This window comes from Daucus carota, chromosome 1 (genome assembly GCF_001625215.2).
Source record: "Daucus carota subsp. sativus chromosome 1, DH1 v3.0, whole genome shotgun sequence".
Lineage (NCBI taxonomy): Eukaryota > Viridiplantae > Streptophyta > Magnoliopsida > Apiales > Apiaceae > Daucus > Daucus carota.
In genome coordinates, this window is record NC_030381.2 from 5,057,842 (window position 1) to 5,083,509 (window position 25,668).

At 34.1% G+C, this 25,668-nt stretch overlaps 5 protein-coding genes across 9 annotated transcripts; 1 reads left to right on the forward strand and 4 right to left on the reverse strand.

Annotated features, from left to right (window-relative positions):
* Positions 1-330: 330 nt before the first annotated feature.
* Positions 331-4,919, reverse strand: LOC108204241 (uncharacterized). Of its 2 annotated transcripts, XM_017373585.2 has the most exons (6): positions 4,752-4,919; positions 3,351-3,960; positions 2,866-3,054; positions 2,628-2,747; positions 1,783-2,249; positions 331-1,089 (listed from the first exon to the last, which is right to left on the reverse strand). In XM_017373585.2, exons 2-6 carry the CDS (start codon positions 3,958-3,960, stop codon positions 475-477), a joined length of 2,001 nt encoding a protein of 666 aa, XP_017229074.1. In that variant the 5' UTR covers positions 4,752-4,919; the 3' UTR covers positions 331-474. The 2 variants fall into 2 exon arrangements, with proteins under 2 accessions (XP_017229074.1, XP_017229073.1); XM_017373584.2 differs by lacking the exon at positions 4,752-4,919 and having other exon boundaries at positions 3,351-4,342.
* A 122-nt stretch (positions 4,920-5,041) lies between these two features.
* On the reverse strand, positions 5,042-8,681 carry LOC108204243 (14 kDa zinc-binding protein-like). Its single transcript, XM_017373587.2, has 6 exons — positions 8,526-8,681; positions 8,231-8,335; positions 7,934-8,020; positions 6,511-6,658; positions 5,454-5,571; positions 5,042-5,311 (listed from the first exon to the last, which is right to left on the reverse strand). The coding sequence occupies exons 1-6, from the start codon at positions 8,558-8,560 to the stop codon at positions 5,244-5,246; spliced, it is 561 nt and encodes a 186-aa protein (XP_017229076.1). The 5' UTR covers positions 8,561-8,681; the 3' UTR covers positions 5,042-5,243.
* A 25-nt stretch (positions 8,682-8,706) lies between these two features.
* Positions 8,707-11,094, forward strand: LOC108204245 (sulfiredoxin, chloroplastic/mitochondrial). Of its 2 annotated transcripts, none has more exons than XM_017373588.2 (5): positions 8,707-8,909; positions 9,054-9,208; positions 10,261-10,294; positions 10,557-10,668; positions 10,744-11,094. In XM_017373588.2, exons 1-5 carry the CDS (start codon positions 8,846-8,848, stop codon positions 10,757-10,759), a joined length of 381 nt encoding a protein of 126 aa, XP_017229077.1. In that variant the 5' UTR covers positions 8,707-8,845; the 3' UTR covers positions 10,760-11,094. The 2 variants fall into 2 exon arrangements, with proteins under 2 accessions (XP_017229077.1, XP_017229078.1); XM_017373589.2 differs by having other exon boundaries at positions 8,708-8,909; positions 10,557-10,650.
* A 43-nt stretch (positions 11,095-11,137) lies between these two features.
* On the reverse strand, positions 11,138-14,354 carry LOC108204242 (uncharacterized). 2 transcript variants are annotated; one of them, XR_001803728.2, is made up of 3 exons: positions 13,683-14,354; positions 13,151-13,282; positions 11,138-11,372 (listed from the first exon to the last, which is right to left on the reverse strand). XR_001803728.2 is itself a non-coding variant. In XM_017373586.2 (2 exons), the coding sequence occupies exon 1, from the start codon at positions 14,277-14,279 to the stop codon at positions 13,701-13,703; it is 579 nt and encodes a 192-aa protein (XP_017229075.1). In that variant the 5' UTR covers positions 14,280-14,349; the 3' UTR covers positions 11,138-11,372; positions 13,683-13,700. The 2 variants fall into 2 exon arrangements, 1 of the variants encoding a protein (XP_017229075.1); XM_017373586.2 differs by lacking the exon at positions 13,151-13,282 and having other exon boundaries at positions 13,683-14,349.
* A 2,737-nt stretch (positions 14,355-17,091) lies between these two features.
* Positions 17,092-24,858, reverse strand: LOC108195430 (uncharacterized). 2 transcript variants are annotated; one of them, XM_064091114.1, is made up of 7 exons: positions 24,626-24,858; positions 23,163-23,464; positions 21,433-22,009; positions 20,888-21,076; positions 18,713-18,832; positions 18,103-18,575; positions 17,092-17,877 (listed from the first exon to the last, which is right to left on the reverse strand). In XM_064091114.1, exons 3-7 carry the CDS (start codon positions 22,007-22,009, stop codon positions 17,263-17,265), a joined length of 1,974 nt encoding a protein of 657 aa, XP_063947184.1. In that variant the 5' UTR covers positions 23,163-23,464; positions 24,626-24,858; the 3' UTR covers positions 17,092-17,262. The 2 variants fall into 2 exon arrangements, with proteins under 2 accessions (XP_063947184.1, XP_017217885.1); XM_017362396.2 differs by lacking the exons at positions 23,163-23,464; positions 24,626-24,858 and having other exon boundaries at positions 17,093-17,877; positions 21,433-22,081.
* Between the last annotated feature and the right edge of the window lie 810 nt (positions 24,859-25,668).

Below are 25,668 nucleotides of genomic sequence, written 5' to 3' on the forward strand. Positions count from 1 at the left end.
GGGGTTAAACTGCATTCATAACTAAAATATTCAAAAGGGGACATATGCTTCGCTGTGGAAATCTATTTCTCTGCTTTCAAATCCTCAGCTGCGATGACATGACTAATAATTACTAGCTAAAATAAGAGGTTGAGTGTTTAATGCTCAGCTGAGACATGAGAGCTCTGAGTACTCAAATTTTTGCAAGTGACTAGTACTAGAATTTTTCAAATCTAGCTAGATGTGTGTGTTTAGAGGAAATAAAGATGCCAAAAGAAACTAGCCACATACAAATCACTGTCATATAATTACAATGCTGAACGGGAATGGATTAATTGTTGACATGAAAAATAATGAAAATTTTGTGCATATATAAAATCATAAATACATATTCAATCAAGTTAAAAACAATAGGAAATGAGAAAGCCACAAGTGCTTAGATCTGGAAGTAGAGAAGCGCTTTCAGGAAAAAAAAGCATATACGAGACACGTAAACTATAACTGTTCATTGCTCCTGTATGTCCTTGAATGCCGTAGAACCTCCACTATGTAAGTTAAGACATCGTATATGGAATCCACATAAACTAGGCCCATGATGGTACATCCAATGATAAGGGATGTGAAGTAATAAGGAGGCATGTACTGCTCAAGTACTAAGGCCTGGAGAAATGTGGTGAATATAGAGCACGAGGAGAGGAAGAGACATGAAATAGCAATCGAGTACTTCAGTGGCAGTGCAAAGTACATATCTTCCAAATGAAATCGCGACAACTGAGTTGACAGAAGAGTTCCCAGGGCAATCAAAGAAGCAAAAAAAGTAAGGCCAACATAACTTAGAAACAGATTTAAATCATGATGATGACCTTCTCTGTTAAAAAACAGGGGGTTGCCTTTATTTTGATCAAATCCTCCAGGAAGAGTGAAAACAGCTGCGAAACTCACAGTGGCAATCAATGCTGCCACAACCATTAAGCCTTGATTCATTTCTTTCACTGCTTTCTCAGCTGCTTGACGTTTATTTTTGTAGTCTTTCAGCAACAAGTCTTCTGCAGTGTTCCCATCATTGTTCCGAATATGCAATAGATGTGGAGAACAGTCATGTCTTATACGCTGTTTAAATCATGTAAATGAAAAAGAACCCTTGGTAAGTATATTTATAAGTCTGAAAAAGTTTCATGAAGATATTTTGATAAGGCGATTGGGAGTTTGAATCAGTCAACTAATTACAAATTAGTGAAAAAACTCCTCAAAGCATATCTGAGCATCTGAATACAAGTACCAGAAAACCAATTTCAAGGTTTTAAAAGGGTAATTGTCTGACATGTGTAAAAATTTCAGTAGATTATTCATTCATAGAGAAAATTCAGTGGTTTGAATGTTGGGTCTTATGCACACATTTGTGCAGGTTATAAGCAGCAGAATTTAAATCGTAGCACTTTGCTATTATCTTTTTATATCTTGTGTACCTGCCCATTTCTAGGTTGCGCATTGGCAAATTTTAACACGTTTTCATGAAATTAGGTAAGAAAAACACTACAATTCAGAAACTTGACTCAGTACCTCTGGGGATCGGCATCTTAAAAATGCATATCAGGCTAATGGGTGAAATGCATATACACATTATCAGAACCGGTACGATTGAAACCCCAAATTGACCACACATTCTATTAGGTGTATTATCTAGGCACACTCTAATTGTACATAGTAATCCCAGCTGCCCACATATGAATTAATTTGACCGCAGTATATATAAACCTAGAAGACACATATGCAGTTTAAGTTTCATACAGTCCAAGTATTTACCTGAAACCAAAAGATATCCCAAGCCATCAAGTTAGCTACTCCGAGAGAAAAATTAGTGGCAGGCTTGGTTTTTGTTGCATGATGCAATATTGTGTTTCCTTTATTATCAACGTCTAACAACATTCTGTCCTTGTTAATCGCATATTTTTTCAGCATCTCATATATGTCACCACTTCTATGCTCAGCTGCATAATGGAAAACATTCCTTCCATCTATATCAATTGAGTTGGCAGCATCAGGAAAATAACGGAGGATTTCCTCGACTAATTCAGGTATGCCCATTTCAATGGCTTGTATAAGAGGGTTCAATTTTGCTTTATCTGACGTTTCAGATTGATCATGGTATTTATGTGCAGAATATGTGTAGCGACTCCAATCTTCCTCTTTCTCCAGCAGTTGCCTTACAAGTGCTACTGCAACCAAATTCTGCTGCTTCGTATCATCAATTGGTTGAATCCAAGGCAATCCTGGGAAAAAAAATATAGACATCCTCTATCTTGCTAATCAGTTGTGCAAAGAAATATATCATATTCGAGTAAAGGGTGATTAATTACATTTGCAGTTCAAGTATCAAACATCACTTTCTTTTCTTTTTCTTTTTTGCTAAGACAAAAAACTATCTCACCTTTTCAGTGAGGCTCTCCAAGTTATAAAACTGACACAGCAATTCATAATGATTTACATAAATCTACTTGGAGATGGTAATGACCTGTCACTATGGACACCTTTTCAAGAGAAGAACATCCTATTTTTTTCAGAACAGTTCAGTCCTTTATTTTTTCTTACGACAATATTCAATCTTAATATTGTACGAATCTCAAGTGAAGAAGGAAAATGAACTCTACCCAAAAATAGGTCGACAACTTGATATCTTTCTTCTTTTTTGATGTAGGTTTCCCACCTACTATCCGGATCCTCCTCGTCACCTTTTTTCACCGAGTCAATGGTATAGATGTGTGGTATACCTGCTTGACAACACAGCATGAATCAAAAAAGGAGCTCCGTATATAACAAAATTAATTAGCTTATTTTTAGGTGCCCAAATTTTTCTATATATTTTCAAAGGGGATGATGCACACTTACAGTTGTAGAATAGAACTCTTAAACTCTGTAAGGGGATGAACGATGTCTTGCCCATAGTTGCGGTTGTATAATTAGAGTTGCTCCGAAATGAAGATGGTGACGAAGCCAGAAGATTCAAAGCGGTATCCCCGACTTTGTTACATATGTAAGCAAGCTCAGGCTTCAATTTCAATATTTTTGCAGCCGTGCCTGCATTTTGAAACCAAAGTCATCAAATCAGCAAGTAAAGATGGTAAATCCGAGACTGGGATCACAAAATAAATAAAATTAACAAAGTACGGATAAAAGATAACCAATATAGACTACAGTGATTTAGCAAAAAAAATAAAAATATAGACTACAGTGCTATTATTGCAATTGTCCTATAAGAAAAAAGAACAAGCAATTAGAAATATTATATATCAGAAAAAGCTTAAGTTGTCTCTTATTTAGGAGAAAATTCCAGGATTTTGAAAAGTATAAGAAATAAATAAAGTTAGACTCACTATAGTGTTCTCCCATGATAGCAGCATGAAGAACAGTGCAGCCATCTTTTCTCCGTGTCATACAATCATTGCTATATTTCAGAATCTTCTCGAAAATTTTCCATTTTCCAGAAGAAGCCGCTAGGTAAAGCGCTGTCTCTCCTAATTCATTCGGGACAGAAATCAAATTATTTTTCTTTGCCGACATGGCTTCAACACATTTTTTACAATTGCACATAGGAACTGAACAGCCGATCTTTGAAATCAACTCCGCTTCTTTCCTTAACAGCAAATCAACAATACATACATCATCATGCCTCGCGGCTTCATGCAGCGCTGTTTCACCTCTAAGGTTTTGTTTCTTAAGATGCTCTTGGGTGAGATGCTCTTCGGTACCATCACTATCCCTCACCTTCATCAGTTCCTCTAAAGCCTTCACATTTTGGCAGATTACCAGCAAATGAAGAAGTGTGTCGCCTCGACCATCTAGTGGTTCTGCAGGTTTAGAGTTCCAGCATTTACAAAGAAAATCAACAGTCTTCGAGTCTTGATCTGCTAAACTTTTGTAAATTTTGCTGCGTTGCTGCCAGGGAGGCCTGTCACCACCTGCTCTGGAGTTTTCCTCTCCCATCTGGAATGCAGCCAGCACGGTGTAAATTATCTAGCTTATAAGTACCTGCAGTTAGCTGTTATGCATGCTTCCTAAAATAAATCTGAGTCCAAATATATACACTAGCTAGATGTTAAAAGAGAATCAAGATTATATGAATGTCTGAAGTAAAGTATAAATAAAAGTGAAAAGTAATCAAAATACATGTGTTTCACACTCAGTAACATCATAAAACTAAGACATAACTGTATCGCCTTATGTATCATTTCAGGCTCAGGCCAAATTTTATCACAAGTAAAGAACTAACACACAGAAGAATATACTGATAAAAAGTTCGATAACTGATTGCCAATCATATTTTGATTTTGGGACATTTTTAGGAAGTTTTCGTATTCTAAAGAAATCGAACACTTGTTAAAAATGTCGCGATAAACTGGCATCTTTAAGGTCTCAAGAATGCTGCATTCACAAGTAAGCATATGTGCGTGTAAATTATTAACAGAATCAAACAGCAAGGCAGGGACTAGGGAGAGTCTTTATTAAGGAAAACAAAGGATTTTTTTTTTTAATTTTTTGGTCATTTTATGTACTAAATTGAGCTTTTCATGGAAGAAAACTCACTTATTAAAGTTAGTGTTTCATCTGATGAACTTCTCTCCATGTACTCAGCTTCAGGATAGCTTATTTACTTTACCAACGTTGTTATAATCATCACTAATTTACTATAATCCAAACTGGGCCCACACTCCCAGGTGGCCTAACAAGATTCAATATACAGCTTGGCTGAAAGAACATTGAACAATCTGCCTTACCCGGATCCATGACCCGGGTCAGTGGTGACCCGACCCGATTCCATTCAGACGGGTGCTCATTTTCTGGGTATTTGGGCTTCAAAACATCCCCAGTTCTGGCCCAGGCATTGCTCTCTGGCCCATGAAACATAGCCATGATATTATTGATTAGTTTTTCTAGAATTTCATGGCATGCCAATTAAAAAATACAGCTAGTCGTTTTTTGTTTTTTTTTTCTGGTTCCATCTTTTCATTTTCAGATGATTTTGTATGGAAGCATGGCCTCTTTACTGCATGAAAACATCTGAAACTAACTGGAAAGAAAAATTATTACAGGAGAAATCTAATTCTTAACTTTCTGAAATTTCTAACTGTGATGGCACATAGTTTCCGATGATTACAGTCTACAAATGGGATCAGCATGAAATCAAGTGCATATACTAGAACTGACAAGGGGGGAACTGAAGAAAACAAGAGATGCTTTAACCATCCTGCTCTGTTGCAAGTCTGAACTTAACCTGGCGGCCACTTTAATTGTCTTCCACCGAGTACGTGCAAGTGGATATGGTAAACCGATTGACCTACAATCAGGATGTAATGAATCAGCATGACAAACGATATCGAGTCATGTAGACTGTACCTAGAAAATTACTGAGTAAAACTCTTATATTTAGTCTAGCAGTAAGAGTTAAATGAAGGCAACTACGGCTTGTATCAACTTACATGCAGCAGGTCCATTGTTGATCACAACACGAAATCCATCCACAATACCTTCTTTCTCTGCCACTAATTTAGCAGCATAGAGAAGATGACCCAGTATATCTCCATGTCTTTCTTCGGCCTAAGAAAAATAATAAACATCCATATCACATTAAATTCAAATCAGAGATCACTTGCCTCAGACTCCTAAAACAATTTTTTGAATCAAGTTCTATAACTGCAAGCTAATAAAATCACAAAAGTACTTGGTGTTTTTGCCAGCAAATGTAAAGGTTAAACAACATCCAGAAGATTAATACTCATCATCAATATATAAGACCCTGAATTGATTAGAACTTCTTGTAAAGCCAGAAGTTCATCACAACTACAAATTATTCAATCATGCATATTTAAGATATCTGCAAGTAGTAATATACTCTATGTGGCAAAAAAGTTGTTTCACTTTAACTTGTCACGAAAATGCTACTCTGTTCCTTCATGAATATTCACATCAAGCACATATCTTCCTTCTCTATGTTAGAGATCATAAAGATAAGCATTGGACATTTTTATTATTTAGGCAACACGGTTTACAAATTATAGTCGTTTTCAGTATGAATGTGTTGAAGATCGAGTTGTTTCACATGGCTAATAATATCTTTAGTGTAATTTTTTTTTTGATTCAGTATTAGAGAGGTGAGTCATTCTAATTATGTCTAAATCACCTTTAATTAAATCATGCTTAGTTTAGAGTGATAAATGGGCATTGGCCCTTGGGGGCACAAATTGGCCTAATGAAATACATATATTGTTAGAAACTTAGAATATTCAATATGATTATGGTGAGCCCTCCTCCTGCCACCGTGAGGTTTTAGGAGAACTGGTGACTTAACATGGTATCAGGTTGGCACTAAATCTCGTAAGACCAGAAAATTCGATGCAAGCTAACAGCCTGCCTAAATGCAAGGTGACAGAGTGAATAGTTGATTAGCTATCAGTTTTGTGCAGCCATGTATATCAGTAACCAGAAATAAGGATCAATAGAATCCTTTTGATTTAACTTTATCAGTAGAAAGTTTACCTTTCCAAGCTGAGTTAACCCATCTCTAGACTTTGGAATGACTACAACATGTACAGGAGCTTGAGGATTGATATCACGAAAAGCAAGGACCTTTTCATCCTCGTATACTATCGTGGAAGGTATCTCTTTTGCTATAATTTTGTCAAATCTACAAAAAGATAGTACAACGAATGTAAAATGATGAGATATAAGCAAATTCACAATTTGATGAAAAATAAAATGAGGTGTTGCAGCACATTAAGTTTAGATTTTTTATATCACAGTTCAGCTGTATTGAAAATACTTCTTAATTTTAAGGTGATGATGTAACTCATCACTAACTTTCTTGATACAAATGTTATTTTTCACAATTTGATGAAAGATGAAATGAGGTGTTGCAGAACTAGTATGATCGTCTCAGATTATAACTGAATAACATGTGAAAACTTCAAATTTCATTATTTCAGTAACTTCCTTGTGAGATGTTGCATGAGTATTACTGACGAAACCAGTATCTGTTGCATTAACTAAAAACTGATTGGCTACAAGTAAGGAGTCATAATTACTTGAATGACATATCAACATGCGGTACTTATCTGTTAATTTAATTATTTTTATTCCAGCAGCCGCCTTAGGTCTCAGGTGCTGCCGTGGGACAGGGGTGGTAGGATAATGAATCAAACATTCATTACCTATACTGAGTGGTACGTAACATCCCCATCAGGGCTCACAAACAGATGTATTCATTTTACAGGTGATAAAGGTATTATATGGTGAAGATTATGCAAGGAAAAAAATGACCATTAATAGAAACTACGATCATTTGTTTGGGAGAAATCAGAATGGAATGGAAGTGGATGGGATTTTAAGAGAAGCAGATAACATTAGAGGTGAAAGAGAATGATAACAGACCTTAAAATGAAAAAATAACATGATCCAATGCAAATTAAAAATTTATATACCATAAAGTTTGTGAAGGAAATAAATGGGAAGAATTCATATGCATTCATCCTAAATTGAAAAAGTTGAGCTCTAGTCAACCTTGAACCTGTGGTATATATGGCATGGCATGGCATGGAGGAAGGATTCAGGAATAAATTTGCGCGCCTAAATATTTTCAAATTTTCATTTCATTGTTACCTCAATTTACTACATTCCTTCCAAGCAGAAGGATGGTAAGAGAACCTTTTGAACCTTCACTGTTTTCCAAAAATTTACACATTAACCGAAAAAAGGAGGACACAGGGAGAAAAACTATTGTCTCTGTGATTTAACAATAACAACTCCATATAGATACCTTATAAGAATACTATCACAAAGTCTCAAACAGTCGTGTTGTTCATTTCACGAACTTCATAAAGTTTGAAAACATATGAAACATCACTAAATATGATAAGTATCTCATACTTAAGATACCAGCATTTTATGAAGAATCAGTACATACATGGTTGGAGCTCCACTGTCCGCACTCGCTGCAGCTACCTTGGCAATAGCTTCTTCATTATTTGTAGAACCCACCGAACACATAGTTCTGAAAAACACAAGCATTCCGAGTGCAAACTGGCATTACAGACACTAATAATAATACCAACATTTTTTCCCTCAAAAAAGTTGAGCAATTTTTTTTGCAAGAAATCAAAGATCAACTATTACATAAACTAATAACATTTCAATCTTTATTGCGAAAGTTGTCAATTTGCAGTATGTAATGTAAATTGTTAAAGAGGGGGTTAGTTTGTACCTACGAAAACGAGGAGCATTTTGAAGAATAGGGTGAGATGGGGAGATACACAAGCCTTCTTTAGAGGCCTTAATTGTTGCCCAAGCTCCAACTCTTAGCGGACCCCTATAATTCAAGAAGAGAATTGAGCTAGTATGATAACATCTGGGGGAGGGGAGAGAGAGAGAGAGAGGGAGAGAGGGAGGGAGAGGGGGAGAGGGGGGGGAGAGGGGGGGGGGGACTTTGAGCAGTGAGAGAGATAGAGAGGGGGGAGGGAGAGAGAAGGGGGGAGAGGGAGAGAGAGAGATATTATTACCTTAACAGGGAGAAAGGGTTGACAGCAGCAGCCATGGCAGTGAAATTCTGAGAGAGAGAGAGAGAGAGAGATTACCTTGCTATTTCCAATTTTATTTTTGTATTTTTTTTCATTAACTTTATAGCAATACAAATAATTTATAAATAAAACAATTATCAACCTTCATTTTCAAAGGCCATTCTTTCATAATATATAAGGCTTTGGATATTTATCTTGTTCATTCTTTCTATTAAAAAGAATAAATAATCAGACCAAAATCTCAATTCTGATCATTCACTAGCAATAGTACTGGTTCAAGAAACTATAAGCCCAGATCAAGAATGGCTTATCTTCTCCAATTTCCAAACAATTTCAGGACCTTCTCTGTTTCAGCTTCCTCCAATGGTACTTTCTTCTTCTACTCTTCTTTACTTTACATATATGAATTCATGACTTGGAAAAGTTCAATAAAGATTTATATGATGATGGGTCCGTGAGAATTTAGTGATTTAGAAGAATAATTAAGTAGAAGATATAAAATGGTTGCAGGAGCTTCTCCAAGTGTGCCTCAGACAGGAGGGCCAGTGATTCTTGAACTTCCCCTGGATAAAATAAGAAGACCTCTTATGCGTACCCGATCGAATGATCAAGAAAAGGTTAAGGATCTTATGGATAGCATCGCGCAAATCGGTCTTCAAGTGCCTGTATGCAGCTTATCTTTTCTGATTCATTTCATTTTTTGCTTCTGTTATTGCTCATATATAGACTAATTGACTACAGATTTTAAGTTTAATTAAGGAGTTATTATCATTAATATTGTTGCTGCAGCACAAGTTGTGTACTCGTGTCTATGATTCATAGTTATTTGGTGAAGGTACCTAACCTTAATTCATATTAGTTGCCACTAATCACTGACCAATGCAAGTTTCCTCTCTGTAAATGTCTTAGAGTAGTTAGTGACAACTGACAACCTTGCAAGTTACACGATGGTCTTGATGTTGTGTTAAGGTTGTGACGTATGTCTGCCTGCAGACAAGTCGCTACAGAACAAGCGTTAGAGCATCTCCAAGAGGCTCTTCATTTAGGCTCCTAACTTGAGATTTGAGGAGAGAGAAGCAAAATGTTGCTCCAAGAGACTCTTAAGTGGCTCTTAAATCTTAAGAGCCTCTTGTTTCTCTCTCCTCTCTCCTCAAAGTTAAGAGTCACCACATGGCTCCTAACTTATTTTTTCACAATAAAAAAATCCTTCCCTCCAATCAACTTCCATCTTTCCCTCTCTTTTGTTATAGTGGAGCCCAATATATGAATAAAATATGAAATAGAGAAGAAATGTAGAGAGTATTGTTGGAGTTTACACTCTTAACTTTGTCCTAAATTACTAAGAGCCACATTTTTTATATTATATTTAGGAGCCAACAAGGAGGCTCTTGGAGATGCTCTTATTCATGAAAATGATTCAGAACTCAATTATTCAACAGAAAAGATCTCCTAGCAATTGAAGACAATCTTGTTACATCGACTGTGTTTAAAGTATTGCAGATTGTGCAATTAGGATAAATGTGTATAACTTTTCATGTTGTGCTAATTGGTCCTAATGTTCTAAAGATGATACAAGATCTAAACATTCTGGTATTACTAAAGTGCAGACTTCTATTGTTTTGTCTACCTGAATCAGTTTAAATAAATACTTTCAAAACTGAACGCTAAACTTCAGGCTATAATTGATTATAATCCAGTCCTTGAAATTCTTATGCAGATTGATGTGCTCGAGGTAGATGGTGTCTACTATGGTATGTGCAAAATTTTGTTTTATCATCATTTCTGTTTTTTACTTATGTTCATGGCTTCCTGCTAAATATGAGCAGTTTCTCATGAGTAGTAGTTTCATCTTTACGCTACCAGTAGAAGAATCCTGATCCCCAGTACAATATATTAGAAGAAAATATGAATTTTGGCAACAAGTGGCATGGATGCTTCAACGTCGACTTAAGAGAACCTTGAACAAAAGTCTAAAATACATAAATTTTAGTTTCTTTGTTTCTCCACCTACAGGTTTCTCAGGCTGTCACAGGTATGAAGCCCATCAGCGCTTAGGACTTCCAACAATCCGCTGTAAAATTCGGCGTGGAACGAAGGAGACTTTGAGGTTTCCATTCATATTTTGGTTCGTTACTGATTATATCTCTCTCTATATGTTGATATACCAACTAATATATTTTTCCCCTTTCGTTTTTTACAGGCATCACCTCCGCTGAGTCCAAGAGCTGGGCTCACTTACAGGGCTGAATGATACAATTGCTCGACATCTATCTCACGGGGGTTTCACTACAAGTATTATTATAGCTTGTATACTTGAATACATGCCCGATCCTGATCCTGATCACTCAATCAGAATATCAGATTGTAACTTATGTATGTATATAGTACTCTGCTAATTGAAGATGGAGATTTGGAACGTTGCTTAGAACTGAATCCTTAGTATTATAGTATGCATCTGCATTATATAAAGCATACTACTACTATACTTTTTCTGACCATATGTAAAGAAGGCACACTTCATCCTTGGAATGTTTTAATTTTTTTTGCATGATTGCACATTTAAAGTTGACAATTGAGCACATTTACGGAACAAGTTGTTGAGAAGGGCTTACTGAGTAATTCATGAAATACAATGTGAAGACCGATTTTGTATGTTACAACAGACTGGCGAAGCTGACTACTATCTTGACTAGCAGTAATAACCGATTCAGGTACAATACATCTATTCAAAGAATACAAAAGGTGTTTTACAAAATTCACTTCCGCCAATACCAAGCCGCTGCTCATTCCCTAATTGATTTGATTCATTAGCCTGATTCCATGTTCCATCTGCAGAAAAGCAAAACTTGAGGCATTCTGTAAATGGCTATTACGTCAAAGTAAATTCAATATCCAATACATTCATAATTCAGACAAGTAAACTGCACAAGTGAAGTAACCATACAAAAACTGCATAAACAAGTCAAATACATGGATAGGGAAAAAACTCACAGATTATTTTACAGGGTAAACAAGGATTTGTCTGAATGCGTAGAGAAAGGCAGCCTAACATCATTCATATCTTTTCAGATAATGAAGTTTTGCATATACAGTATAAAGATTATTAAGTGTTCACATTAACATGTAGTTGTGCAAACAAAAGGTCAATAGATTGTTACAGATTTGGAAAATAATGCTTCACAATAGTATATTACATCCACCAGGAATAAAAAAAGGTAACACAATAACACATAGATAAAACAGCTTAATATAATCAAATCGTAAGGTTGCATTCACTTAGACGGAATGAAATGGGGAGAGAATGGAATGAAAGATTATAAAGAAGTTTAACGGAGAAATAAGAAATCATGTGACAATAGTGATTAAATATGAGCAAATCTAAAATTTTATGATGAAGATTGAAGGGAAACATGATGAAGAAGTGGAATGAGCATTCCTTCCAAAACATAGGGGTTAGATTTTTAGTTCTAATAGTTTGGAATGGAATAATCGAAGAAATGAAAATTTAAGAAATTTTCTCTAATCACCCCAAATTTATAACACAAATTTCATTCCATTCTCCCCCATTCCATTCCATCTAAGTGATTAGCAAAAAATAATTATTTACCATCTTTACAAACAAACAAAACTACTCTGAACACCTTCTATGAATTTGCCAGCCAAACTTACCACGCATTAGTTATTCTCTCTTAATCTCTTAGAAATCTCAACTACAACGTCCAATGCAGTTTTCCTCAACTAACCATTCAAGCTAATATAAATAATAGGGAAGATTAAAAGAAACTGCTAGCAAACTAAAGCAGGAAAAGACTTACAACTAGATCTCAGTGAAGCTTAAAGTAGGGGTTTCATTTCACAGTAGTGGACAGGTCACACTAAAAGGAGAGATGAATATGATTCTCATTGAATATCAAATTTCCATCATATCTAGTAAGGAGTCTTTCGATAGTCAGTGCACCCAAATTAGTTGTCCTAGCCATGCATAGCATGATGTATTAATGAGGTAAAAGAAATTAGTTTATTTTCTTTACATTCTATATTGTATTTTACACTAAACCTAAAGTTATTTTTGGTCTCATTCAAAATATTTATCCAGATAATCTCAACTCCATTTATAGCTTTTAAATCAACTTCAATTTACTATCACTACACCTTATAAATGCACAGCGTGAATAATTTACCCTGAACATTCATCAATATGCTGTAGCATTCCAAAATGCACAGCATGAATTTGTTGTCTGTCAGTTTTAAGGATTATTGGGTTTCTAAGAAAAAGCTTTATAAGCAACAAATCTAGTGGTAAACTGCAATTACAAGTGAACCCAAGGCGATATCAGATGTGTGGCAACAGTCAAAACAAAAAAGCAAGCAGCAGTAAAAGTGTCAGGCATCAAATTAAGAAGATGAAAAATATATGGGTTTATCCACTAATGACTAAATACGGAGCCTAAATCCCGCCATTTATGAGTAGTACTATAAATTCCATAATTAGTAAGATTAGAAATAGTCCAATTATATAAACAAACAATTGTTTTAACTTGTAAGTATCAACGATTAATCATATGTGATTTAAGCATCTTTCACGTAGTAGAGGTCCAGAGCCTTACCTTATCTACAGCACCCCCAACCCCCCAGCTCCCCTCTTTCAGATTACTCCTAATAAATTTATAAGTTCAAACACATTCACTGCATCAGCATTTGAGTAACAGTGGAACTATCCACCTTCAATAAGTAGGAACCTGGAACCACCAACGAATAATGTACCATAATTAAGAGGCAATTTAAACACGTAGCTCATTCACAAAAGCCAAACCAGAGAATGGATTACTAGTGCACTCTGTAATTAGGAAAATAAAATGCACTACTAATAAAATCAACCATAATCAAGTAAATCATAAAAATAGAAATAATAAAAAAAAACTAAACCTAGCCAAGTAACTTATCATCATAACATCACTCTGAACATAAAGCCCGATCACAAAAGTCAAATCAAATATCCTATTACTCAACCACACTCTAATTCAGATAATGCAGTTATAGAACAATAATATTAAACAGTTAAAACCACGAATTGCAATAACAAATAGTTAAAAACACGAATTACGGAACCAAAACCGAAACAGAAATAGCAAACCTAACCTTAGGCCTAAGTAAAACTCAACGATTCCTTTCAGCAGGCAAGGGACGATTAAACCCGCCACGACGATTCATATACTGTCTCGGCATCCGCTTCGTAACAGCTCTAATACCGCTAACATCATTGCCATCCACATGCTTCCCTTTCGTCGAATCGAAACCTACCGGTATCCCCATCATCTTCATCATCTCAGCTTCATCCTTATCCATCTCCGGTTCCACACTCTCTCCCTTCTTCTCCTTCTTCTCCTTTACTATCCCGTCCACAAACTCCGACACGGCGGCGGCGGCGGAGGATGAGTCTCTCCGGCGGTCTCTCTCACTGCTCTCTCCGCGCTTCTGTCGCTTCCGTGAGTGGTCCGGGGAGGGAGAGCGATGGCGGCGAGACCTGTGCCGGTCGGGAGAGCGGGAGCGGCTTCGCCACCGGTCCGGCGAGCGAGTTCTCGACCGGGCGTGGCGCGATCTGGCCCGGTCCGGCGTGTGCGAGCGTTTGCTACGGTCTCGGTCGCGCTCACGGTCACGGTCGCGTTTTCTGGTGTCTCTCTCTCGATCTCGATCTCGATCTCTCTCGCGGTCACGATAGGCGTCGCGGTCGCCCATTAGAGTGCGATAGATTGATAGTAGAAGAAATCTGAAGGGCTATTATCGATGTCGTTTTACTTTTTATTTTAGGCGCTGCTCAAGGGTTTCGAATAGTAAAATCAAATTCTATGTCGAATTGAAATCGGGAAAACTAGCATATCAAAACGATTGGGATGTCAATAGATTGTTTTCGGTTTATGAAAATAGATTTTTTCGGTTTATGAATTTTAATGAATTGCGTGTGATTTTTATTTTGCGCGAATTTTTGATAAAATAATTTTAATAAATTTATGTGATTTTGATATTGTGCGAATTTATGATAAAATTTAGGGGCCGTTTGGGTGACCTTAAAATAAGTGCTTATTGCTTAAAATAAAAAAGTGGAATAGAAGTTAGAAGCAAGTTAAGACTTATAAGTGATCAAAGTGTTTGGGAAATAAGCAGAAACCCTGAAACAAAAGCTAGCATTCCTAGCTTTTTATAAGTGCTTCTTGACTTTTTACACAAACGGTACGAAATAAGTGCTTCTAACTTATAAACTAGAAGCCCGGCTTAAAAGCGGGAAACAAACACCCACTTAGTAGAGTTGATATAAATTTTCTAGGATTTAAGCACAATACTTCGAAATCTTATGAATTTTGGTGGAATTTCAAAAAACTTAAAATACACTGAGAAATGCCACAAAATCATCATTTTATGAAATTCAAAAAAATCCATCAACATTTGAATATCATCAGATTTAAATGAATTTTAAACAATTCCAATTGAATATTTTCTGATTTTATGATTTTAAAGCATAACTTAAAATTCTAATTGAATACACCAGATTTGGTAACATAATTTAAAATTCTAATTGAATATTCCACGATTTTAATGAATTTCAAACAATCTGAATCGAATATCCTTGGATTTCACAAATGAAAAAAAATGCTTTAAAATCCTAATGTAATACACAAATCACATCTTTTGTTGAGTCATCTTAGAGGGGTGTATTGGATTGAGATTCTAAAGTATTTTTTTGCATTCATGAAATCCGAGGGTATTCGATTGGGATTGTTTGAAATCCATTAAAATCTTGAGGTATTCAATTGGGATTTTAAATTATGCTACAAAATCTGGTGGTATTCAATTGGGATTTTAAATTATGCTTTAAAATCTGATGGTATTCAATTGGGATTGTTTAAAATCCATTAAAATCTGATAGTATTCAAATGCTGATGGATTTTTTTTCATTTCATAAAATGATGGATTTTATGGCATTCTTCAGTGTATTATAAGTTTTTTGAAATCCCATCAAAATCATTGGGATTTTGAAGCATTGTACCTAAATCCCATCAACTCTGCAACATTTTATCAAGAATCCACACAAAATCAAAATCCCATACAATCCATTAAAATCCATAGACTAAAAACAATCCATTAAAATCCCAATCGAATACACCCCCGTTAGTTTTTATCCTAAGAGCATCTCCAACTGCGTTGGCTGTAATCGTTGGCTAAATAAGACTGGTAAGACATTATGTAAAATTTGCTGAGCTTGTAATACATTTTGCTTCAATGATATTGGCTATATTGGTTGGATATAATTTATAAATAGTATGTTATTAATATTTTAGATTGTTAAAATAGTATATATTAGTTCAATATGGTAATAAAGGATGTGCAATCTTCTTACAAATTTCTTACACACCTGTGGAGTTTCGACAAATTTAGTCATCCATAGGAGGTTGACTAAAATTATAGACAACAGCTCGGTATGGTTGGAGTAATAGTTTTTCGTGCTGCTGGCTAAACTTTTTTATTTATAATATGACATGTCATCTTTTAGCTAAGGGTTTTTAATGGTTGGAGATGCTCTAATAACATTATAAAATCTCGATATTAATTTCTCAATAATAATTTTAATTTAATTTTCAATATCATTTTATTGTTGATTTAGTATTATTAGATATTCACGTTTCAGTTTTGAGTAATTTTATAATAATATATTAAATTTTTTTAAATATTATTTGCTGATTAGTTATATCTTATATTAAAGAATTGACTTTCATAATATTTTATTCATATTATAAATAGGTTGTGAAAATATATCTTTATCATTTATTTGTAATATTTGTCAAATATTAATAGTGATGAGATAATAATTTTATCCCTTTTTAAATAATTTTAGATCAAACCTTTTCATATCTCATTTCTCCATTTGTAACAAACAGTACAATACTTCTTTCATCTATATGATGACTAAAACATATTATAATTGAAAACAAATATACTAATTTATTTTTTCATTATTTTTATAACAAAATTTTATTTATTTTTAAAATAAGGAATGAAAAGGACAACATGGAAACGCTCTGGCTCGCGTGTCGTTCTCAGGTTTAATAATTTTGTGTAATTAAGAGCAAGTCTAACAATGAGATTAGTGCAGACTTTAAATATAATATAAAAATGATACCTAGGACATATTTAACTAACCTCAAAATGTCTTATTCTAACTATATATTTAATATTTTATTATTAAAAATATTCTTTCATCATTAAAATACAGTATAAAGTAGAGAGACAATATAAAGTGAACGTGTGTAATAATTTATTATAAAATACATGATAAATACATGATAATATAAAAGGCGAGATGTCTTGAAAATAAGACTTGAAGTTGTCTAGTGATATAAAACAAATGAAAAGAGAGATGTCTTAAAAATAAGACTTGAAGTTGTCTTGATATAAAGCATGACTGATTTTATTCTGACACTATTATGATTAACTTTTTTTAAATTGAGACATAAAAAAAAATTTTTGGACTTGCTGTAACTCTGCAAAGAAAGTAAACAATAACAATCATAAATTCATTCTCAGTCAAGTAGAAAACAGTAGGACATGAGTCCATGACCAAGCCAGCCGTATATCTGGAAGTAGAGAAGTGCTCTATACAACGTGTGAAGTTTATAGCGGCTTTTCATACAATTTTATTTATTTGACGACATATGGAACACATATACTACGTACGTACACTCTTGTATGGCTTTGAATGTCGAAGTACCTCCACAATGTAACTGAAGACATAACATGTGGGATCAACATAAAATAGGCCCGAGATGCTGAAGATGATGAGGAGGGCTCGAAAGATTTTTAGAGTCAAGTAACCCATAAGTATTAAGGCCCGGTGAAACGTGAGAGCTATAGAGCCTGCAGAGAGGAAGAGAGTCAATAAAGCAATCAAGTACCTCAGTGGCAGTACAAGGTATAAATCTTCCCAATGAAATCGCGACAACTGAGTTGTTAGAAGAGTTCCCAGGGAAGTCACAGAAGCAAAGAAAGTAAACCAAACAGCATCGAAAAACTGATTCAGCTCATGATAATGATGGTCTTTTTGCTTATAGTACAGGGGAGTGCCATTATTTTGATCAAATCCTCCGGGTATAGTGAAAACAGCTGCAAAACTTACTGTGGCAATCAATGCTGCCACAACCATTACGCCTTGATTCATTTCTTTCACTTCTTTCACCACTGCTTCTCGTTTATTGTTGTAGTATTTCAACAATAAATCTTCTGCTGTGCATCCATCATTGTTCCGCATATGAAATAGATGTGGAGGACAGTCATGTCTTATGCGCTGTTTGAATCATGGTAATCAACACGATGGTGATAATAAAGAAAAAGGAAATGAATATTGTAATGGTGACAATTTTTTTTAATTAATTGTGGGATGCATGAGACAAAAGTAAATACTCACACCTCAACAATTATAAAATTATGCCTCAATACTTCTGCTGGTGCGTTCATATGCTTCCAGAAGAGACATGCATTTTAAGTTATCTAAAGTAGAAGTATTTTTTACCTGAAACCAAAAGACTTCCCAAGTCAGCAGGTTCGCTATTCCTATAGAAAGATTAGTGGAACTGGAAAGCATGATTTTTGTTGCATAATGCAATATTGTGTTTCCTTTATAATCAACATCTGACAACATTCTGTCTTTGTTAACCACAGAAACTTTCAGCTTCTCATAAATGTCACCAGCCCTATGCTCGGCTGCATAATGGAAGACATTCCTTCCATCCTTGTCAATAGAGTTGGCAGCACCAGGAATATACCGGAGGATTTCCTCGACTAGTTCGGGTATGCCCATTTCAATGGCTCGCATAAGAGGGTTTGAATGTACTTTATTCGGAGTTTTATTCTGATCCTGGTCTTTAGGTGAAGAATATGTGTAACGACTCCAATCTACCTCTTCCTCCAGAAGTTGCTTTGCAAGTGCCACTGCAAGAAACTTCTTTCGCTTCTTATCATCAATTTCCTGAATCCAAGGCAATCCTGGAAAAAATAACGCAGACATGCTCTAACTGGCTCATCAGTTGTACAAAATATATCATATTCAATTCTCAGTTCATAATTTAGAACATTCATTCATAATGTTGTATGAACCTCAAGCAAAGGAATAAGAACTTTACTCAAAAGTAGGTTGACAAATGGATTTCTTTCTTTTTCAAGGATCTCGGCTTTCCATCTTCTATCTGAATCCTCCTCATCACCTTTTCTCACTGATTCCAAAGTATACATGTGTGGTATACCTGCTTGATGACACAACAGAAATCAAAATATACAGGAGTTCATTATATTTATTTAATGTGCGATAACGAGATGTCTAAAATTTAGAATCATCTATTCTAAAAATTATCAATATATCTGTCTTAAATAATAATGTTAAGTTGATAACTATTTAATTTGGAATAAGGAAGTTTTGTATAATCTATAAATTATTAGGTAATTGATACTTATTTTTGGTTTCTGAGAGAAACTGTTAGAAAATGGGAAGTTTAATACTTATTTTATATATGTTATTGATATAACTAACAGATGGAGCTTGTTCCTTAATCAGTATAAGCACCTAAACTTTCATGTTTGGATCTAAGACATTTTCTTAGAATAAATAATAAAAGAAATTGAGGAGAAGTTACTTATTTGAAATGAGTGAAATGTAATTGTGTAGATTTGCCACGTCATGCCACTGGTCGAAGGGCGATTTAGGCGAATATCTTGGCGTCTCACGTCCGCCAGGCGACATGGGTGAGAAATTTTAACATTTCTGAGCTTAACAAACTCTGATGACTAAAACCCATCCTTTATGTAAATTGTGACTGATGTATATTCTGACACATACAATTGAGAAAATCCTTATAAGTACTTAATTACTCAAAGTCGTTTTTATCCTAAAAGCGATATTGTTGCAACCCATCACAACGTAAGTGGGGTAATAATCTATTCAAGAATAGTAAGTCTTCCCTAAACATGTGATATTGTTGTAACTCATCACAATATAAGTGAGACAATAAACTGTTCAAGAACAATCAACTCTTCTCTAGAGTTCTAGAGTTTGGCGACCCAGCTATCTTCTTATATATGTTAAAGTGACAGTGATTTCTAAGTGCTCCTCCTCCTTTTTTATTACAGTCTCTTTGTATCATATAACTTATAAGCCTTCATTTTTTTGGTTTGTTAATTATTCGGATGACTATCCTTGTTAATCTATATAAATGCCCTTGCCTATACTGGGCATGTTAATCTATATAAGTGCCCTATTGTTGCTGTACAGACATGTTCAGACACAACATCAAGGCTATAGATATATGTTCTGACCGAAGGTAAATAAAAGAAATGGTTGTGCATGAGAAGAGTCTCATTTGAAAATACTATCAGACTTGAGTTCGAACTCGACTAAACAGTTCGAAGTCGAATCAAGCAAAACACTGTCAGTCTCGAGTTCAAACTCCACTAAATAGTTCGAAATCGAGTTTGAGTTTGACGAGTTTGGCTAATATGCATGTATATATGGAATTTATGCTTCTTTTCAAATATTGGTTCAAATTTTGGATTATGATTTGAGTTATTAAATTAAAATTTGGCCTTTTAGGTTGTGATTCGAATTTATGGCTCGAAATTTGGATTAAGTTCAAATTTGATTTTTTCAAATAATTATGACTAATTTTTTCCAACTTAATACTACACTATATTATATAGCACCAATTCAGAGCTTATTGCTCCATCTAAAACACACGTATTTTTAAGTACTTTGACCGCATTATAAAAATTATTAAAAATATGGAATATTGTTTTAGAATTTTCCCTTTTAGAATAAAAATATATAATCCATATAAAAGAGTTTTAGATATTATACGATTTGCGAACAGTTTTACTCATTCACACTATCTACCATACTCACGCATGCATTTAACCCTCAACATGTTGTTACCTGAAAAATAAGAGTGTTTATTATTCTACAATGCTAGGTTTGATCATGAACTTAATGCATTAAAAACAATCATTGTGCTTTAAATTACATGTAGAGGATTCGGCTTTCACCCACATATTGTGCATTTTTCACTTTTATTATGTAAAACCTGTTATTGTTATTGTAATACCTTAGGACCTTTTCACTACCAAAATGATCCTAATAATCTTTGCACTGAGCCACGGTTAAGGAAACAAGGGACTATTGTACAAATGACTACTTCACAGAATGGATTAACCAAGTAAAATGTTCAAATAAGGAAATTATGCATAGATATCTCAGCATAATTATGTGTTAATGCACGTAATGCTATTTAAAAAAGGGCAAGCACACTTACACCAGAACAATATAGCTCTTAAACTCCGGAGAATAATCATAGAAACCTTGCCCATATTTGCTGCTTTATAAAAAGAGTAGCCTAGAAACGAAGATGGTGATGAGGCCAGGATATACAGAGCGGTATCCCCGGATTTGTTATATTTTTGAGCAAGCACAGGGTCCAAACGCAATATTTTGTTAGCTGTGACTGCATTTTGAAACCAGAGGCATCAAATAAGTGACTAGAGACAGTAAAATCCAAGACTGAGATCACACAAAAAATTCTACACAAAATAGAAGGAGAAACCAGAATAGACAACTGTTAGCATTGCCTAAAAGATATTTTTATTTTCTTTCGAAAAACATCACAAGAGAAGATGGATATATATAGTACTGCCCTAAACAACAATACTTTTATAAACTTGTTACATTAATTTCCTACAAGGAAAAAGAATGACCTAGAAAGAATTATATATTCGAAAAGCCTTGTTCTTGTCTTCTTTTTTTCTTTTGAATTATATATACATAAATTCAAAATACATAAAATTTTGAATAAAGACTTACAATAGTGTTCCCCCATAATAGCAGCATGAAGAACAGTGCAGCCATCTTTTCTCTGTGTCGTACAATCATCATTGCCATATTTCAGAATTAATTTGAAAATATCCAATTTTCCACATGCAGCCGCAAGGAAGAGTGCCGTTTCTCCTAAATTATTTGGGACAGAAGCTAAATTTCCTTTTTCGGCACATTCTTCACAGTTGCACATAGGATCTGAACAGCTGAGCATTTGAATTAATTTCATTTCTTTTTCTAACAGCAATACAACAATACCTAAATTACCATGCCTTGCAGCTTCGTGTAGCGCTGTTTCACCTCTAAGGTTTTGTTTAGTGAGGTGTGCTTGGCTAACATCACCATCATCCATCAGTTTCCTTAAAGCATTCTCACTATTGCTGATAACTAGCAAATGAAGAAGTGTGTTGCCTTCACAATCTAGTGGTTCTGCAGGTTCTTCATTCCAGTACTCGCAAAGAAATTCAAGAGACACCAGCTTTTTACTTGCTATACTTTTGTAAACTTTGCTACGTGTCCGCCTGAGAGGCATGTCATGACGTGCTCTTGAGTTTTCCTCTCCCATCTGGAATTCAGTTAGCATGTTCGCCTTGATTATTTTCTTAATAACAATGTATAGATGTGAATAGTATTTGTAGTTGAAAGTTATGCATGCTTCCCGAAACAGAAGTGATACTATATATATCGATACATGCTAGATGTCAAAGAAAAAGAATCAAAACTATTTGAATGTTTGAAGTAAAGCATAAATAATAGTGAACAATAATTAGAAAACATGTGTTTCACACTGAATATTACTTACCCTGAATTCAAGCCATATTTGAAATTCTTCATGTTTCCTTTCAGATTCAAGCCAAAGTGAATATTTTATGATACAAGTAAAGAACACATATAGAAAGATGCTCTGATCATTGGCAGGAAGAATCTTTCTAAAGGAATCCATGTTTTACTTAAATAAAGTTTATGGTTATCTCATTTCAATTACTAAAGATGAATTCATCCTAATTAAAGGAAAACACTAAACTGGTTCCGATTCTCAAGTTCATATTTCTCATATGATTTTTAATTATGACCTTCTCTCCAAACTAAAGTAACAGCTGAGGCTTGTGACCAGAATTACAGAATGCAATCAAATTTAGAATGTACTTTCATATCTTTTTATGATTTCTTGTTATTACTCTGATTTTACTTTCAATTATGCTTTTTGTTTACATGCTACAGAAACTCGAGTACCTAAAAAACACTCAAGTTTGCAAGTTTCCTAAACCTAAAACATATAAGTGCATATTCCAGCTTTTCATACTGAGTGATCATATATTCTGGATAGACTTTATATCTCGATTAACTTGGTATTCAGGATGAATACATCACTTATCGCCTATTAGATGTTCATATATATAAATCTAATTAATATTTTCTTGCCTATTGTAGTAATATGTTCTGATACTTAATTCAAAAAGTTAAGATGGAGGGCATTAGAGGATGGATTATATTAGTCAAGAATCTCAGACAGGTAAAAGAAATTTTATATTTCAAGTACAAATAGATCAGAAATTTAACCACATCTTCACAAATATCTCAGGAGAGCTTGAACTTATGACCACAAAAGATGTACAGTTTAAAAAAATGGCTCCTGTATAGTAAACTAAAGGTGTTGCACCTTTTCAGCAACTATCGAAAGAATGATTGCAGATGACCAAATTAATCATCATTCTCACCTGATTATGTATTTAATATAAATTCCGGAAGTCATCTCTCTCAGCCAGACCATGGAAATCTTGCTGCTGGTAAAGACTTTATGAAGAGGCTTTGCATTATAAAATATAATATGAGCAACATATAACGTGGAATAGATCCCTGACTGGTTTGAGTTGAACACCAACATGAGCACTCTGGCTCACTCAATTCTCTCTTTACAAGCCATTTGTCACGGTTGGTGATCATCAGTTTAACGAGTGGGAATTCTGAGAAAACTTGGTGTCAGATCTCATTGATTGTTCCATCTCGATCTTACTGGCAACTGTCAAAGAAAACAGCAGCATAAGGACAAGGGGTCAAGTTCGGGGAGATAAGTATATATTGGCATAACCATTAAAGAGTAAACACAAAGCCTAAATCCATCTCATATACATATATATCCTAATATAGTTTGCATTATCAGTAATAAAAAGAAATAGTCAAATTATGCAGACTAAAAATAATCCTAAACTGGTAGTTTAGCATCAGAACAATCCAATTCTATATACTAGATATTCTTTGAGATTAAAAAAAATGAGTTAGCTTCTTTTAATTTTTAATCCTATGCAATTGAATCTTCATGGAGAAGAGGTCAAAGCCTTACCTTACCAACCGTTTCTTAGGAAACTGATGATCAATTAATAAATTCAAAATGCCAATTCACAAATGCCAAACCAAATGCTACGTTACTCACCACTCCGCATTTCAGAGCACCCAGCCTGCTATGTACATATTACTATTGGCCACGTTCTTAAACGTCTCATGTGAATAACATTTACTGACTTCTTACATTCCAAAGTTTATTAGATACTTTAGTACAGAGAATTACATCTAGATATGGTATTTCGGTCGACATCACCATACAATATTATTGTAAAATCAACTACAATCGAAGTAAAATATATTAATAGAACACTAAACATAGACAAGTAATTCATCATAAATAACCATATTCACAACACTCAGCAGTCTAAACACCAAGCGCATTCACAAAACTCAAATGTCATAACACGTACACAGGTGCTCTGTTATTCAGATAGTGCAATTTAGTAATGTCTAGCAAAAAATGGTACTATAACGATTATAACAAAACCAATAAAATGGAACAAAAAATCGAGACATGCTACAACAATCAGGGGTTTTCAACTATTTACTACGAATTTTGACAGTCAAATGGTCATTAATAGCCCAATTACAACGGAAAAATTCGGTCATTTTTGCTCTAGCATAAAATTCAAACATGATTTTGATAATTGATCCCAAGTTCAATGAGTTTTGGTTCAAAATTTAATCAAAAGGCAAATGGTCATTCATCTTGGTTCTAAAATTTCCGGATATAAAATTTCCGTAGTAAAGCCCTCTTGTTAGCTGTAATAACAGTAAAATTACATACGAAAAACAAACTAAAACAGAAATAGCAAACCCTACCCCTAATTAACCTTACCCTTAATTCAAGTCCACTCTCAGCATGCAACCACCATGACAATTTATATATACGGGCTACTTGGTTCATCGTTAATGAATCCGGTTAACAGAAATCCTCATTCCCACTTGACGGGTAAATCATTTGAAAATATTCATTATCATAATCGTATACATTAATTCAAACGCCCCCATCGTATTGCGGCATTCCCATCCACACCATGTTTCCCTTTAAGCCTAATCAAGCCCTGCCGGTATTTTTCATAATCTTTCATCTTCTCATTTTCGGATCTTCTTATCAAAATCAAATTTTATTTTATTTTAGTTACAAATCTAGTACTATTATTAATTAATGAAAATTTAAAATTTATATCATGTCGGTGCATCACATCACATTGTTTTAAACTAGATTAGTCCAGTGCATATGCACGGTTTTAATAAAAATATTATTATATATTTTATAAATAAAAAAATTAAAGTATTAAAGTAATCACTTAAAATAAATTTCATATTATTATTTAATTAATTGGCATTATTTTTATTGATTATGTCTTCTTATTTATGAAATTAATATTTTTATTAATTTGAAATATAGAAATGATATTAACACTATATTAAAATTAAACATTGACAAATTATTATAATCTTTCTAAACAAACCACATATAATTATATATAATCGTTAGTAATACAATTTGTTATAAAACTTGAAAATAAATTATTTTTATTTCATTCATGAATATACATTGGGGCATAAATAACACCATTGAATAATGGTGTTAAACATATGTATAATATTAAATATTCAAAAAATGAGAAAACGACACATGCGCAGTTTACTATATAAATTGAACATAAACTAATTTAATTTTATTCAAGAATATACGTTCGGTCCGAATTCTAATTATTACTTTATTAAAATTGATTATTAAGATATCATTCAATGGTGTTAAATAAAAATTCTATTTTATACATCAATAAAAGGGTACTAACTCAAACACGCTTATTAATTATTTAAAAAATCATTTTACTTAAATGTATACTATTCTATTTGTTTTATGAGTAC

Coding starts and splice junctions, on each gene's coding strand:
- LOC108204241 (XM_017373585.2), bottom strand. CDS start 3,960: ATGGGAGAGGAAAACTCCAGAGCAGGTGGTGACAGGCCTCCCTGGCAG. Junction 2,748..2,865: donor AAGAGTTCTATTCTACAACT/GTAAGTGTGCAT, acceptor GTTGTCAAGCAG/GTATACCACACATCTATACC. Junction 2,250..2,627: donor AGTTGTCGACCTATTTTTGG/GTAGAGTTCATT, acceptor TTTTTTTCCCAG/GATTGCCTTGGATTCAACCA.
- LOC108204243 (XM_017373587.2), bottom strand. CDS start 8,560: ATGGCTGCTGCTGTCAACCCTTTCTCCCTGTTAAG. Junction 8,336..8,525: donor AACCCTTTCTCCCTGTTAAG/GTAATAATATCT, acceptor CTTGAATTATAG/GGGTCCGCTAAGAGTTGGAG. Junction 8,021..8,230: donor AATGCTCCTCGTTTTCGTAG/GTACAAACTAAC, acceptor TGTGTTTTTCAG/AACTATGTGTTCGGTGGGTT.
- LOC108195430 (XM_017362396.2), bottom strand. CDS start 22,027: ATGCTAACTGAATTCCAGATGGGAGAGGAAAACTCAAGAGCACGTCAT. Junction 21,077..21,432: donor TATTATGGGGGAACACTATT/GTAAGTCTTTAT, acceptor TTCAAAATGCAG/TCACAGCTAACAAAATATTG. Junction 18,833..20,887: donor AAGAGCTATATTGTTCTGGT/GTAAGTGTGCTT, acceptor GTCATCAAGCAG/GTATACCACACATGTATACT.
- LOC108204245 (XM_017373588.2), top strand. CDS start 8,846: ATGGCTTATCTTCTCCAATTTCCAAACAATTTCAGGACCTTCTCTGTT. Junction 8,910..9,053: donor TGTTTCAGCTTCCTCCAATG/GTACTTTCTTCT, acceptor AAATGGTTGCAG/GAGCTTCTCCAAGTGTGCCT. Junction 10,295..10,556: donor GGTAGATGGTGTCTACTATG/GTATGTGCAAAA, acceptor CTCCACCTACAG/GTTTCTCAGGCTGTCACAGG.
- LOC108204242 (XM_017373586.2), bottom strand. CDS start 14,279: ATGGGCGACCGCGACGCCTATCGTGACCGCGAGAGAGATCGAGATCGA.